The sequence below is a fragment of the Rhipicephalus microplus genome, chromosome 8 (assembly GCF_043290135.1).
Source record: "Rhipicephalus microplus isolate Deutch F79 chromosome 8, USDA_Rmic, whole genome shotgun sequence".
Taxonomy (NCBI): Eukaryota; Metazoa; Arthropoda; class Arachnida; order Ixodida; family Ixodidae; genus Rhipicephalus; species Rhipicephalus microplus.
The window spans coordinates 49,343,718-49,359,671 of record NC_134707.1 but is presented as its reverse complement, the minus strand read 5'-3'; the positions used below and the strand labels follow the sequence as shown (position 1 = coordinate 49,359,671).

At 45.4% G+C, this 15,954-nt stretch overlaps 1 protein-coding gene across 5 annotated transcripts in view; it reads right to left on the bottom strand.

Annotated features, from left to right (window-relative positions):
• Positions 1-15,954, bottom strand: part of Pld (Phospholipase D) — a 176,710-nt gene that overhangs the window by 75,596 nt on the left and 85,160 nt on the right. For all 5 annotated transcript variants that reach the window (XM_075871757.1, XM_075871756.1, XM_075871754.1 and 2 more), the window contains 3 exons: positions 7,915-8,155; positions 4,254-4,319; positions 314-474 (listed from right to left, as the gene is read on the bottom strand). In XM_075871757.1, the coding sequence (XP_075727872.1) occupies positions 314-474; positions 4,254-4,319; positions 7,915-8,155 (468 nt within the window). The remainder of the gene's footprint in view (positions 1-313; positions 475-4,253; positions 4,320-7,914; positions 8,156-15,954) is intronic.

Sequence of the window (15,954 nt, the reverse complement as noted above, 5' to 3'; positions counted from 1 at the left end):
TAAAACTAACTAGAAGGCCTGCGAAAGGGAGGAGGGCCACGGTCTTCCAGTCCCAGCGTGGGCACGGCCAGCAACTGCGGTGGACCCCTCTTAGGGGGTGTCTGACCAGTTCTCCAGGACCAAATAAAGTTAATTTCACCTTCAAGTGGCTACCACTACACAATACTATACTACTACGAGAGAACGACCCACACCCTTTCTTTTATCTAGCATGTCCCTGGGTTCGCGCTGCTTTAACCGCGTACCACATATAAATGTGATACGCAACAGCAACAATTACAATAACGCTATAAATGGACAAGAGTGCACTCGCCTCTTTCTCCACCTACTGCAGCACTGGTAGAAGAGGAAGTGGAGCCGGACGCAGCCCCTGGCACTATGGTGTCCACCGGACCTCTTGTAGACCAGTCCCTCGCGGCCCTTTGGGCCCAAGCCGGCCACGAACGACAGGTGGCTCACCTCGAGGAACTGCATCTGTAGGGTTACCACTACGATGAGTAGGTGTGTGCACGGTAACCTCCAATCTATCCCGCTTCTCTGGTCACATATACGCGCTGCTCGCGAACGACAGTTTCTAACGCTCTATGCACTTTTAATATTGAGAACTAGCAGACAGTGACGCCAAGAGAAGTGTACGTGATGGTATTAGAAGCAACTGTAATGCAAATCTGAAGAAACAGATGTGCAAAAGATTATTTGCCACCGGCAGGATCTGAAACGGCGATCTTTTCAGATCCTGCCGGTGGCAAGTTATCTTTCCGCCCCCTTTTCCTTCTTTACATTTGCGTTACAGTGACCTAATAGCATTCCATATACTTTTGTTGGCATCAATGCCTGTTACTTCTGCTTCATAATGTGTCTAACAAAAAATACGAAGCGCAAATTTGCACTTGTTTTCTTCTAGGCACTCGATACCTTTAACAGAATAGCACTCGACCCCCACCACTATGGATCCTTTATTGTAAAGCTATTTGGAAATGTTTTTATCGATCGCTACACGTCAAACAGACTTCATAAAATACTGTGTCATTCATCATCATCATCGTCATATTCATCATCATCATCACCATCATCAGCCTGATTACGCCCACTGCTGGGCAAAGGCATCTCCCATTGTACTTCACCCCCGAATCATATCAAGAGCTTCCGGCATTCTTCGCACGGCGGGAATCGGGGCTGGAGCAATGGAGACTATAACCAGGCTAGCGATGTCCTTGGAACATTGCCTGCATCAGAGCGACTGTGCTGGTTGCGACGAGTTTTGTCTAGTCACGCATTGCTTACCGTCTCACATTATACCTTTTTGTAATTTACAAACACGGATGCTGTTTCAAAAAAAATTATTTACTCTATGTAAAGAGCATAAATTAAGTGCGACAAATCAGTGTTCAGGCTGACATCCCCATTTTCACGCTTGTACATCACAAACACTAACGCTTTCACATATAGTGATCAGCAGAAGTCTGATCAATGCAACAACAAACGCACACAACTCAAAAACGACAAAATAGTGAACACGGTTGGACGACTTCCAGTTTTGTTCGCCGGCGGAACTGCAGCGAAATTGCCGGGGGAACAAAACCTTGGCGAACAGCTCACACATTTTCAACAGTTTCTTTCCCCGTGGCAGGTGACGTGTTTCATATGAATATTCTTCCAAGTTGGACACAACCTCATAAATGTTAGTATTTAAATGTAAGCGCTTTTGTTTCACTTGAAATCTGAAATAGAGTCTTTTCTTACTGTGGCAATTGTCAAAGGTAGACTTTCAGGTTCTCTGTTAAACAGGTATAATTGCGGTGAACGAAAGCTTCTCGAGTGGTGCTGCTATCGCAATCTCGAAACGCACCAACCCCATCTGTACTGAAACATATACAGGAGCGCAGGTGCCTCACGTGTCGTTGGGGGGGGGGGGTGGATTAAAATAGTGTTGAGCTAGGCTTGAGCGTGTATCTTCAGTAGCTTCCGTGCGCACAACGAGCGCTTCTCTGTGGCCCCTAAATTCATCTAGATTTTTTTCTAGGGGCGAAACTCCTTAGGGGTTCGGCTTGTCGGTGTGTCAAATCATTGTCGACGTGCCAAGCACGCGTCTGAATAAGCAAACGAATGTTTCGCGCATGAAAGTGTTGAAAAACGTATCGACCCTGACTGGCGGCGTGGCCACTCAGCTGCTGACTGCAGCTGTGTGCACGGTGCACAGCTGCAGACATCAATGTTCACTTTTATATTGTGGGGGTGGATATGTTCGTGTTATTTTTAAAGCACAACATGTTAGCTTTAATAAAGCAACTTATAAATGCGGGACACCGTGTATTAGAAAACAGTAATGAAAATGTCTGATTCCCTGGCCGGCCGAAACGAACAGCGGTGCAGTGATGTACTTACTATTGAGGCACAGAATGTATACTTTTACGTACATCTAACGTTATTCCAGCTCGAATTCTCCACGTTCGACACACAGTACTTTGACGCGCATTATAAATGTCCCCGTCTTTTAGTGACGCATCTAGTGAAGCAAATAAATTAGCGAAACATTAAAAAATGAAGGCAGTGCCTGTAGAATGGACGGTTAGATCACATATAGAGCCGCAATAAACTAAAATGGAATATGTCGGAGCACAACATTTCTGTCCTATTCCTAATTAGCCAACAGATGCGAATGCACCATTGACATTTAAACCCGCTGGAAGTCAGCGTACCTATGCATATGCAAATTAGGTTTTGTAGAGCTGTAGGCAGGCGATCGTGTTGTTTCATCGCCGCTACAGGTCCTTTAAAGCTATCCTATAGAACCCTACGCGGGTGCGCAAAACACTATGAAAAAAGTCTGTACGTTGAGTGCGATTGCTGTTCTGTCGCCCTGTCCTCGTTGGTGCCGTGGGATCCAATTATAAAAAAGCATCTAATAAAAAAGGCGCCGATTTTGACTACAATTAAATCATAAATACTACACATCTCTGAACGCACTTGCATGTACATCTACTCATAAAATGCGAACGGAATTGCTGTTATTAGTGCGTATTATTGGGTCAGTGTATATACATTACTGAGGGGATGTATACGACATGTAGCAGTTAAGCGGCTTGCGAGTTATCACGGGCCAATACAAGCAGTCAAAACATACTATCCTGAGCCTTGTGAGCACGAAGACTGATTTTTCTATTTGTAGTTTTTGCTCAGCAAGCAAAATACAACTTTAAGCGAACTCTTGCAGTTAATTATAGATGAGACAATTTTATCATCACACCTTCGTGCGTAAAACAAAAGAAAAGGAAATATTCAAGACAGCGACAGTAATATTTCCAAGCACACCCCAAAAAGAACACCAAACTTATGAGAATGGTTCAAACGCCATGAAATCATTTGAGGTTACCGGCTCGCTCAACTTTCAATCGTGTTAGGGTGCAACAAGTACGCACACACAGACAAAGTCAAAACCACACACACATAACATGTAATACTCTATTTTGTCACTGTGTTACTAGTAGCATACAAGCCAATTCGAAAATCATACCCAAAGTCCCCGACGTAGAAAAGGGAACGTCACAGGAAGCAGCAACAAAGCTTGCAATATTCACGCGGCGTGCACAAGAGGCATTCGTCAGCAGCTGCTTGTCACTATTTATTCTCACTCTCAACAGACGTGTTGTTCGAGAATGGCTTGGGAAAGAAAACTTCTTCCATCAATTTCTAGAATGGCTCGTGCACTGTGTGGCACGCAGAATGCAGTCATCTTGTGGGACTTGCGATGATTCAGGCGGGTGACAATACGGCAGGAGCAGCGTACACGTTTAAACTTGAACAAGTGCGGCGTGGGCCAAAACATGGCGAATGCGAGCGGTGAGGTGGGGTAGACACTTTGAAAGAGGGACCTATTTGAATGACGGGGGTGTGCTCATCGAGGTACTCTACGTGGTATGGTCAGTCAGCGCCACCAGTTCGATCGTGTTAGGCTGCACGATCGCCTTGATGTAGTAGGCTTGATGTAGTAGCCTTGATGAGTAGCCTTGATGAGTAAACCTTGATGAGTAGCCTTGATGACGAGTGTGAAACACTCCTCACCTGCCTGTTGACTTTACTGTCTGTTAAATCTCGTTCATACAGTAAGAATTTATTTACTGTGGATGCAGTTTAGAAGCTTTATCCATAACACAGTTTAGGCCATCTGCGTATGGGCAGTTTAGGATTCCATCTGCAGTTTATACAGTAACTGTACCTAGAGAGAGCAGGTTGTGCACGCTGGTGTCTCTCACCGTATGTGGGTTCATCCGGTAGGCCGGAACCATGACCAGGTTGCTCAGGTAAGCTTCCAGCTGCTCCTGAATTAGAAAAAGAACAAATAAACAGAAAATTGGACCCATATGTTTGTCTCCATAAAAATATTGACAAAACAGAATTGCAAATAAGTGCACAGCTAATGTATTGCTAATGATATACCGAACAAAGAACATGACGACAGACGTTCTTAAAGCGAAGCAGACTTACTATTCTTAGACTATTCTGTGCCGTCATCGCAATCGTAGAAATAATAGAAGTAGGAAGCCTAGTACAGGTCACGAGACCTGGTTTTATGGGAACACAATAATAAGATCGATGATGACGATGATGATGATGATGTCAATTGTGATGACCTCGAGATGTGTAAATGTGCGTAGTTGTAATCTAGCAGCAGATTTGTGATCTTACGCGATCTCACCAGCCAATAACATAGTCAGGTGCTAGAAGATTCACTGGTCGGTGGTTCTCGCGGCGAAAAACTCCCAGTTTTCTTTCACCCGCCACAGTAGCTTAGCAACTAATGATCTCAAAAGCAAGTCTGTCTCTGAAATACAAATCTAGAACAGTATCCTCAATCTGATTTAACGTCACTACCGAACGTTGCATCACATTTGTAATATTATCGTTTTGGAAATATTGCATTTGTGGATTGATTGATACGTCAGGTTTAACGCCCCAAACCACACTATGATTATGAGAGGCATCATAGTGGAGGGCTCTGGAAATTTCGACCACCTGGGGTTCTTTACCGTGCACCCAAATCTGAGCACACGAGCCTACAACATTTCCGCCTCCATCGGCAATGCAGCCGCCACAGCCGAGACTTGATCCCACGACCTGCAGGTCAGCCGGCGAGTACCTTAGCCACTAGACCACCGCGGCGGAGCACATCGCATTTGTAAAACGCTAATAAATGTATGTGCGTGTCATGGTGATCCCATATGTTTTTCTTTTAGGGGCGAATCTCCAAAAACCGTGGGTCTGTCCTTCCTCTGAGACTGGTTCGTAAGCACCTCTGGAAACTGCTCACTACTTTGCCCTTGCAAACATCCTTTTACGCCCCATACCCGATCCACCACTTAACTGACCATAAAGCACCTTTGCGAACAAGAACAAGAACCAAACAAAAGTTCCTTTGTATAATATATACACAGTCATACGTCTTTCTAATGATGTAATGGGATAACTTTTACGCGGAGCCAACACGGTCGTTGCCTGTCAGCTAGATTTGCAAATGTGTTAGTTGGCATTGCACAGCTGCGTTTGCAAACGGCTGCGAGTAACTCAAAATAAATCTTGATTTGTATTATATACGCACAATCTCACGTCTTTCTAATTATGTAATGGGCTAACATTAACGGGAAAGTTACGGTTTACCGATGACCTCCCCCTCTCGAGCTTCGCCCTCTTATCATCACTCACTCCGTGGATATGGCGCGATTTTTTTCTGGCAAGAGTGTATTTTACAATGAGGGTGTGATTTGGGACATAAAAGAGCCCCGAAACACTTTTTCAAGTAACCATGAAACGAAAACTCTGGAATAACGTATTGCCTCACGAATTAAACGGTGCAAAAAGCTTTGAAATCCGTCCAGTGCGAGAGGAGTTACGAAGATTCGCCGCATGCTGCGATTACATTCTCTCTCCTCTCGTGCTGACGAAAGCGCTAGAAGCTAAGCAGGGAGAGATGTCAGGCACAAAGAAAAACGTCACGCGTGCCTCGTGACCTTGAGCACTTTTTATTTTTATTTTCAAATGCGGGGCTTTTCCAGTGTCCGCGCACGCGTGGACAAGTCGCAGCCTCACGCGGATATCTCTGTAACGACCGAGCGTGCCATGTTTAAATCAGCCAATGGCTGATACATGGGCTTACTACGACCGATTTTTGGGTTTATTCCGTGGTTTGAGAGAAAAAAAAAGCAATTTTTAGCTGACTTTGATAATTAATTGTGAATTCCAGGTCCCGTGCTGCGCTATATTATTTGGCTCGCGTGTTGTCAGGAGCCTCTACTACTGATCGGCAGCGCTTTCTGACCATGCTCAAAAAGTGTTGCAGGGCCCATTTAATCTATCATTAACATTGTAGTCGCTAAAGAGCGCTGTATGCCGAACAGTGGCGTAAATCTTGGGGAAGGGGTCAGGGGAATGACCCCTTTGAACTCCTCCATCATTTACACTCTTACAATTTATCTGCCCAACGTCCCATTTGAATTTCTTGACAGTAAAAAAATGCACTTTCTGTAAAACCAACTATGAGATCTGAATCACTTTCACTGAAAAAAAATCAAAGCATATCCACGGAGTGAACGACAAAGAGTGGGGCGAAGCATCCATGCGTCAGCCCGTGCATCTGTCTGTCTGTCCGTCCGTTCAGCCATTCGTCCGTTCATCTAGTGAACACTCCAAGTACCACGATCTCGCATCTCTATCATAAATTCATCATATACAAGTACCACCATCCAGCGGACATTCTAAGGACTAACCCAGAGGTGGCCACTACGAAGACACGGGACGTGTCACCCTCAGCGTAAAGAGCTTTGTCCCTTGGCGTAATAAGCCGGAATTCAATACCGAGACCTGCAATCAGCAGCCGAGTACCTTAGCCACTAGACCACCGCGCCAGGGCGATGAACGACTGCATGTTGCTATATACGAGATGTTTGTTAGTTCAATACTGTGTGAATAACTAGGAATTTGAGCACATGAACGTTCTATTGTAATGTGAACTCCTGCAAGTGAACTGTACAATCGTCGTGAAATGGAACGCGAACGGCGGGAAGCATTGGCAGTGGCATAGTGCACAACGCATAGTCCTCACCATCGACAAAGGCGCACACCTCTGGTTTGGCATCACGGCGCCACTCCACCATAGAATAATATTATAATGTTTCCTCCTGTACGACAGTTTTGATATTTCAAAAGAAGAAATGTACATAAAAAATAAAGTTGATACGATGAAAAGCACCCTGCACCGCCACGTTGCAGGCCACCCTAATGACCATGTCACCTTGTGAGAACTACATAAGAAAAGCGAAAATACTGCCCTATAAGCGGATCGCTCAGCGCTGCTAATTCTGATGTGCGTGCTTGTCATGCCAGTAGTGATGACCGGACGCTGTGCGCTATCCCATTCCTTTTGACCTAGCGGCCACGTCAGTGTTACAATCGCTAATGTTTGCCGCTGTTTGCGTTTCCCTGGACGCTGATAGTACGTCACCATGTAACGTTTTACGCCTGCTACAGTTTTCTGTTTTTTTCTTGTTAATTTTCGACATTTGGTAACAATGTTACTTATTTTCTTTCTTGCTGCAGGACCTATACAAACGGAGTAGCCCAGGTGATTTCAACCCGAGCCTCTCCACCGCAAGCCAGTTCATCATCTTCATCATTGTCAACCTGAATATGTGCACTGCAGGGCAAAGGCATCACCCATGTTCCACCAATCAACTAGTTCCTGCGCTTGCTACTCCCACGTTGTACACGCCAACTCCTTAATCTCGTCTGCTCACCAAATTACTGTCTCCCGTTCGTGCGTTTACGTTCTCCCAAATGAATGCAAGTCAGTTGAGACAAAACAAAACAGAAAAAACATTGGCGACGTTCATGATCACGGGACAAGGCCGAGTCTCCACTCACCGCCCTCTGCTGGACCTCTTCCTGCGACAGCAGACTCTCGGGCTTTTTCGGAAAGCGGGGCAGCGGCCGGCGCGCGTTGTCCTCGCGGTAGCTACGCCGCCGTTCGCGGTGTTTCTTGGTGGGCAGAGGGATGGACATGGCGGCGCGGTACATCTGCAGCTGCTGGTGGAGCTGCTGGAAGTGCTTATACCGGCGCCGGATGGACCACTGGAAGTCTCCGTGACGAAGCTCGATCACGTACCTGCAGAGGACGCAGTGTTGTGTACAAATGAATCGCAGAGAAGGTGTCAACGGTGTGAACACGGCACAAAGAAATGAAAACGCGAAGGCGGGCGATGAATGCCAACCATACGTCGGCAAAGTCACTCGTGAATCGACTCACACAGACTCAGATCAAGCCCTGATTTCGGGTTTGAGTGATACGTACTAGTAATAATTTGGTGCGTTTGAGTCCGAGTGAGTCCAGTTGAGAAAAATTTGGCGAATCTGACTCCGAGTGAAACCGCTTGAGGTAAAACTTTTAGCGAGGCTGAGAATAAGTCAACCCTAAAGCCAATATATATTTCGCCGACGTGTTTAAGTGACTGGCAAAGTTTTTTTGCCGACCCATGCCTGCAGTTAATGTGAGGACTCCGTGTTCCGTATACAACATTGATTGATATGTGGGGTTTAACGTCCCAAAACCACTATATGATTATGAGACGCCGTAGTGGAGGGCTACGAAAATTTCGACCACCTGGGGTTCTTTAACGTGCACCCAAATCTGAGTACACGGGCCCACAACATTTCCGCCTCCATCGGAAATGCAGCCGCCGCAGCCGGGATTCGATCCCACCACCTGCGGGTCAGCAGCCGAGTACCTTAGCCACTAGACCACCGCGGCGAGGCGTTCCGTATACAACAAGACCGGTCATGCGGTAAAGGCTCGTTCACACCTGCGGCTCCCAGAGGCGGCGCGACTGTTTTGCGACTGACAGTCACTATATGCGACCAACGTTCGCACTTGCGAGCAATTTATACCCATCGGCACTTCAAACTCACACATTTTTTCACTGCTGTCCCCACAAAGTAATATGAATTTCTGTTTTAGCGCATCTGACTGGTTGAGATGTTCGCGACTGAAAAATCAAGCCGCCAGAGACGTCAAAACGTCGCACCACGACCAAAGCAGTCATTTGCGACTACCTTAGTCACTCAACCTGTGCTAGTAGCAAGTGTGAACGAGCTTTCAAATATACTAATGTGGACGATTGTGCCTATTCACGACCGAGTAAAGAATGGAACTTCCCTTGCAGTTTGAAAGCAAAGTTGTAATGCATAAGTGCGAAAACGATCGTATACCCGTAAATCACTGAAGCCGAGAGAATGGCACGGGAAGCTGACAACTGTGTCAGCAAACCGTCCATTGCTCTCATAGATAACAAGCTCAAGTTCCTGACAAATGGCGTGCATGACCAATGAAACTACTACTCGCCTCACGCACCAAGGGCAGATATTCATTTAACTAATATTTGTTAGCAACTCGCGTTTTTTCACAGCGAAAGCTGTTAAAAGATCACAACTTGGGTAACGCGCAGTTTTTCACTGCTGGTGGTGTTCGTAACCTAAGACCAATGACACAGTGGGACTCGAGCCCGGATCCACTGGTTGTCAGCCCAGTATTCTACGGCTGAGCTATACCGGTGCTTGTGACTAGTTGTCAAACTTGCCTTCGACAGTCTTGATGTCGGGAAAGCAATCACGTTAGTACGACTTGTAAAGTGTTTTACAGCGAAAAACAACTAGTTGTCGCCTAATGCGAATAGCGTAACAAGTGGGCCGTCCAATGCTCCTACCCATCACAAAAGCTTGTTTCATTTTTTCTATTAACTGTGGCACATACCCACTTCAGCCATAATTTCTTATTGTTGTCGGCCACTGCATGAACAATTAGCCCAAAACCCCGTGCAAGTGTTTGGCAGACACCACGCTTCTCAGAAGAATGACGAAAAATAACATACACTCTAAGCAGCAAAGGAGCGAAAAGGGAGTGAAATAAGAGTAAGTGCTACATTTCGTCCCTTCAACCAACAGTTAGTTCGTGGTGGGGTTAACCGCAAGACGAGAGTGCCGTGTGCAAGCAGAGGGAGGAACTGTTAGACCATGCGGAGCAACGTTCACTCCCGTGGAATTCGCCGGCGCAGCGGTGGCCTCGAAGGAATGGTCAGCATGCGCGTAAGCAAATAGTTCTCTGAATAAATACGCTGTTAACCGCTTGAGTTAGTTTAAATGGTCATGAGAACTACGGAAACTACGTCAGGAGCAAAGTACTAATATTTGTGTAGCATAAATAAGAGCAAATGTCGAAGCCTCCGTCCTCATAAAAGAAAAAAAAGAGTGCTTGCGCTTAAGCTGTATCAATGCGCAGCGTGGTATTCTTGGCAAGCTAACCCTCGTTAGTCTAGCTGTTTGTTGTGGATGTGTTATCGCTACGTGGTTGTGATTGCTGTCTGTTGTGGTGCACTGAACAATCTTTGCGCTCTAAGAAACATGACCTGCTACTGGAATGAAGTGGTATACGCTATCGAAATACCACGCGCCGACGCGAATATCGCCTGAAAGGTGAGTGTCAACAAGACTGCCATCACCCCGCGAGATTTACCAACGTTCTGTCGATATGTAACGAGCACTGTTTGTTTAACACTCACGTTCTTCGCGAACGAAACCCGCATGATTGATGAGCTCGCGCTACACAGCGTTGCAAGTGCTGCCCCGTCTGCTGTAGAATTACAAATGTGATGGCTGAGTCATCGAAACATGGTAGCGATTACCTGTTGCAAGCACAGCTGTTCATAAATTGTTTTGCTTTCAGTCCAACACAAATAAGCATTGCTCATGAGAGATTTTCGTACTTAAAAAAGGCAAACGATCACATGAATTTCACACATTGTCATCTTTTATAACAAAAACAGCTTGGCTTGGCACCGCTAACTACGCCGGCAATTTCGCTCGTTTGTAGCGATGCTAGGTATGTTTTAATTTTTCATCTCTAAAAAATCGATAAGTACGTGGGCTTCTTGGACTTCACAACACATTTTGAGCTGTTCCATTGTATTATGATGGGTTCTGTGAAACAGCAGTTTTTCTCTAATTTTAACGCAATTAGACGAAACTATACAAGTGCACGAACAGTTCTGTCGAAAATAATGAATGTTTCTGTAATTACTTTTTCAGGACATCGATGACTGAAAGCGTTGCGCCTTCCAAGCAAAGTCATTATCTTGCAGCAACGAACACGCTATCAGCAGGTGCCGATGGGGCGGTTGCACTTCCTTAAGTCGCATGGACAGCATCCATTCTAATGAAGCATTGTTATTTTAATTATCTCTCCGAGAGCGCAGGTGAGCTATAATATAATTTGCACTCACAAAAGTTGCTGAATTGACGCCTGCGCCCGATGGTGGAGAATTCACACGAGTCGCATAGTAAACTTGGATGTTTCTCTAAACGTTTTCGTTGTTTTCTTTGTCATTAAGCCGACATTTCCGTTGAACGGCATTACCAACCGCGCTCTGTACTATAAGAAGCGAGCAAGATTGACCCAGCGACGCCAACATATACAGGAACATTAATCCAGCACGCAAATTCAGCACGCAAATGCACCCGAACCACGCGAGCAGAAATACCTATTCAACGCATTGCACATTTTCAAGAACGTGATAACCGAATAGTTGCTTGCCAAACACTGAAGACTTAAGTCCAATATAAGGAATCTTTTACAGTTTGAGCAACATGGCAGAGCGCGTAGTGTTCAGACGGTGCTACATATGCCCAGGTATGTTTAACTCTGCTATGAAATGTGGTGTGGTGTAGTGGTTAACATACGCGACTGCCGAAACAATGTTCAGGAGTTTGAATCCTGTGAATTCGTTGCGAATTTTATGCAGCTCATTTCCGAATTTACTTCTTGTGCATTGATTGTATATGTCGCGGTAAATAGCATTGGGGAGATTAAGTCCCCCTGCCTTACACCCTTCTTGATTGGTATTCTTCTGCTTTCTTTATGAAGCACTATGGTAGCAGTTGATCCCCTGTAGATTTTTTCCAGAATGTTTACATATACTTCATCTACGCCCTGATTCAGCAGTGTCTGCATGACGGCTGATATTTCTACTGAATCAAACGCCTTCTCGTAATCTATGAAGGCTATGTATAGTGGTTGGTTATATTCTGAGCATTTCTCTATTAACTGATTGATATTATGCATGCGGGCAATTGTTGAGTAGCCTGTTCGAAATCCTGAGAATGGGAACAGTTAGGGATAAGAGTTAATGGAGAGTACCTTAGTAACCTGCGCTTCCCCGACGACATTGCATTGCTGAGTAACCCAGGGGACGAATTGCAACTCATGATTATGGAGTTAGACAAGGAGAGCAGGAAGGTGGGTCTTAAAATTAATCTGCAGAAAACGAAAGTAATGTACAACAACCTCGGAAAAGAGCAGCGCTTCGATATAGGTAATAGTGCACTTAAATTTGTAAAAGACTATTAGGGCAGGTAATAACCGCAGAGCCAAACCACGAGATTGAAGTAACTAGAAGAATAAAAATGGGTTGGAGCACATTCGGCAAGCACTCTCAAGTTATGACACGTAGATTGTCACTATCCCTCAAAAGGAAGGTATATAACAGCTGGATCTTGCCGGTACTTAGCTACGGAGCAGAAACCTGGAGGCTTACAAAAAGGGTTCAACTTAAATTGAAGACGACGCAGCGAGCAATGGAAAGAAAAAATGGTAGGTGTAACCTTAAGAGACGAGAAGAGAGCAGAGTGGATTAGGGAACAAACGGGGGTTAAGGATATCATAGCTGAAATCAAGAAGAGGAAATGGACATGGGCCGGGCATGTAGCGCGTAGACAGTATAACCGCTGGTCATTAAGGGTAACTAACTGGATTCCCAGAGAAGGGAAGCGGGTTAGGGGGAGACAGAAGGTTAGGTGGGCAGATGAGATTAAGAAGTTTGCGGGTATAAATTGGCAGCAGCAAGCACAGGACCGGGTTAACTGGCGTTACATGGGAGAGGCCTTTGTCCTGCAGTGGACGTAGTCAGGCCGATGATGATGATGATGTATATGTCGTGAAACGCGTTCTTCAACCTCTACGTTCACGATGATTCAGCCAGAAATTTTATTACATTGATTTTTCTTTCAAAAAAAGAAAGGAGTACCTGATGAGACTAACAGTTCGTCCCTACGTAGTCACGTTCTTCCATAAAGGGGTAACTATTACTCTTTGACATTGCGTCCCTCAAAACTGCTGAGGTTTGTCCCCCGACAGGTACCCCCGAAATGACTAATCGTTCATCCCTTGTCGAGTAATGGTTGTGGCAATGTAGTTACCCCCGCAAAAGGACGAACCACAGACCCCATTTTGTTCTTTGTGGCTTAGAGTGCAGCGAATGCCTGCCTACTACCCAAATAAGTTTATTAGTAATTACCCAGTGGGTATGAAGAAAGATTTGCCGTAGTTACACAATGAGTGTTTACAAAAGTCTCTTAAAAGCCGCTCGTCTCGCTTTCACTGTGACTGTGCTGCGCCTTCCACGCAGGCCTGGCGTTTTTTTTTTACTGTTTCAGTCACATATATGGGGAATGCCAAAAATAAATAAGGAGTTGATGATTGGCGCTTGTCCCGGTCGTCTTGTCATCCATGTTCCAGTTGAGATATTAAAGTTACACCATGAGGCCGGCAAAAGAACACGAATTCTTAAGAGGTACACATGTTCGCCTCTCTGCAGAACTGACGCAGTGTCGTGTGCATTCACTTAAGAGGACTGCAGTGCTTGGCGGTAACTATGATTATGCCATCGCGAACTCGTTCGTGGCGTAATTTTTTAGAGACGGCCTCATCAAGGGTGAGGCCTACTGGACGGCTTTATGCTCTCCCTTAGAAGAGTACCAACTACTCTAAATTGTCAACCACTTTTTCTTAACACACAGGTCAAAGCCACCTTCATATTGTTTACTGTTTCTTCTTCTTCTCAGTCGATAGTGTTGATTCCACCCCCTCTTCCCTCGAAAGTTTTCTACCTCTAGCGTGGTTTTGAACTGCGTCCACGATCAAGCCGCCTTTGTAATAGTGGTGATCTGCAATAATACCACATGGCTTCATTGCGACATCCCTTATTTTGGCGATTTGTGGTGTCGTTGATACCTTCATATTGAATATGGGCCACGCATTCAGCCCGCATTCAGCCCACATACGTGCGCTTGTGTTGTTGGGCCACGACAGATACGGAACCAGCCCAGTCGATAGTGATCGAACCTACCTCGCGTTTCCGTATCGAAATATCGATTCGGAAACGCAACTAGGCGGCGCTATATCTTTACTTCGAGGGTGATGCATAAATGGCGGCACTAGAAGAATAGCTGGAATACTACACGCTTATGTAACACTTGCGTTTCATGAAGTCCTTTACTATATTCACGCTGAGCTTGAGTGACACAGAGACAACTGGTGAAGAGGCCCAGCCTGCCCATAAAAAAGTTTGAATATAAATCGAGTGTTTAGAAAAAGTTCTTAACAAATTCGAGTAGTATATACCGTGAGAGAGCAGAAAGCCGTCCAATGTGCCTCACAATGTCTGAGTTAAAAAAATCGCTTAACGATTAACAGTTCCATGTACTCTACCATGAGATAGTATGAAGCCGTCCCTCGGGCCTCACACTTGAGGGCGTGGTGTGATAGTCGCACGCAAGGGTTTTGATGGTGCAACGTTGGCGGCCGACGGTATCTTCATATAGGAATACTGTTTCCACAAAATCCAGGCGCACTGAAGAATCAGGGTATTATCAGTAAACATGTCCATATATTCACCAAGAGTGTCCTCGCTTTACGTGTTTTATGTAACAGGCACACACAAAGTGGCTAGCTAAGTACGGCCTCTACTTCAATCCAGTGTAATTTGTTCACACGTTCCGGCCATCATCCCAAGCGGTAACAAAAAATAAACGTAAAAAAGCTCATCTGCTGAAGGAAGGCCTCCAGCACAATTGTATTGCATGAACAAGGTCCTTTGTTTTTTTATGCATTCGTCTAAATCATGTCGAAGGCTAACGAAGACCACCTGCTTCTGGCACGGCCGAAACGTAGAGTAAACAACTATCAAATTCTTGATAGCGAAGCTGTTCAAGCTCCTGACTTCTGCGCCCCTCTTCCCACCAGGTATTTCACCGCAATGTTAACGCGCGCGTAGGTGGCATGACTGCAGATAAATCACAATAAAATACCGCGAAAGCGTCACAGAATGACAAACTGTTTTATTTAGTTATCAACGCTGTACTGCATCCACTGTTCTTGTACAATTTTCATCCGTGAAAAACTTCGAAGCACACAAGGCCGCTGGCAAACACTCCACGGGCCGTGTGTTTGAAGCCACAAGTGTGAATTGATTCATTTAAACGTCGCTTTAACGAAGTGAACAAAGTGTTGAGCGAAATGATAAAGGTTAAAATTTGCCTAAGCATATTGGGAATTGCGCTGCCAGCTCTTGTGGACCACGCCTTTCTGACGTGCAGAATATAGCCGGAAGTAGAGATGAAACAGCTCGAGAATTATTGAATGATTGATTGATATGTGGGCTTTAACGCACCAAAACCACCATATCATTATGAGAGACGCCGTAGTGGAGGGCTCCGGAAATTTTGACCACCCGGGGTTCCTTAACATGCCTTGAAATCTGAGCACATGGGCCTTAGCATTTTCGCCTCCATAAAAAATGCAGCCGCCGCTGCCGGGATTTGATCCCGCGATCTGCGGGTCAGCAGCTGAGTACCTTAGCCACCAGACCACCGTGGCGGGGCCTCCTCGTCCAGTCGAAGCTCGGGCGCGCTTAAAGTTCTATAGATTCTATAGATTGAAGCAAAAAAAAGTGACATGTTCATTAGTTACATTCGCATAGCATTGAACAACCATGAGACAAATTTTATTGAACACGCCTTGCGTCATGCCTGTTGATGCCAACATATCTTCTGCGCAGGCGCACGTGCTTACACTTGCAT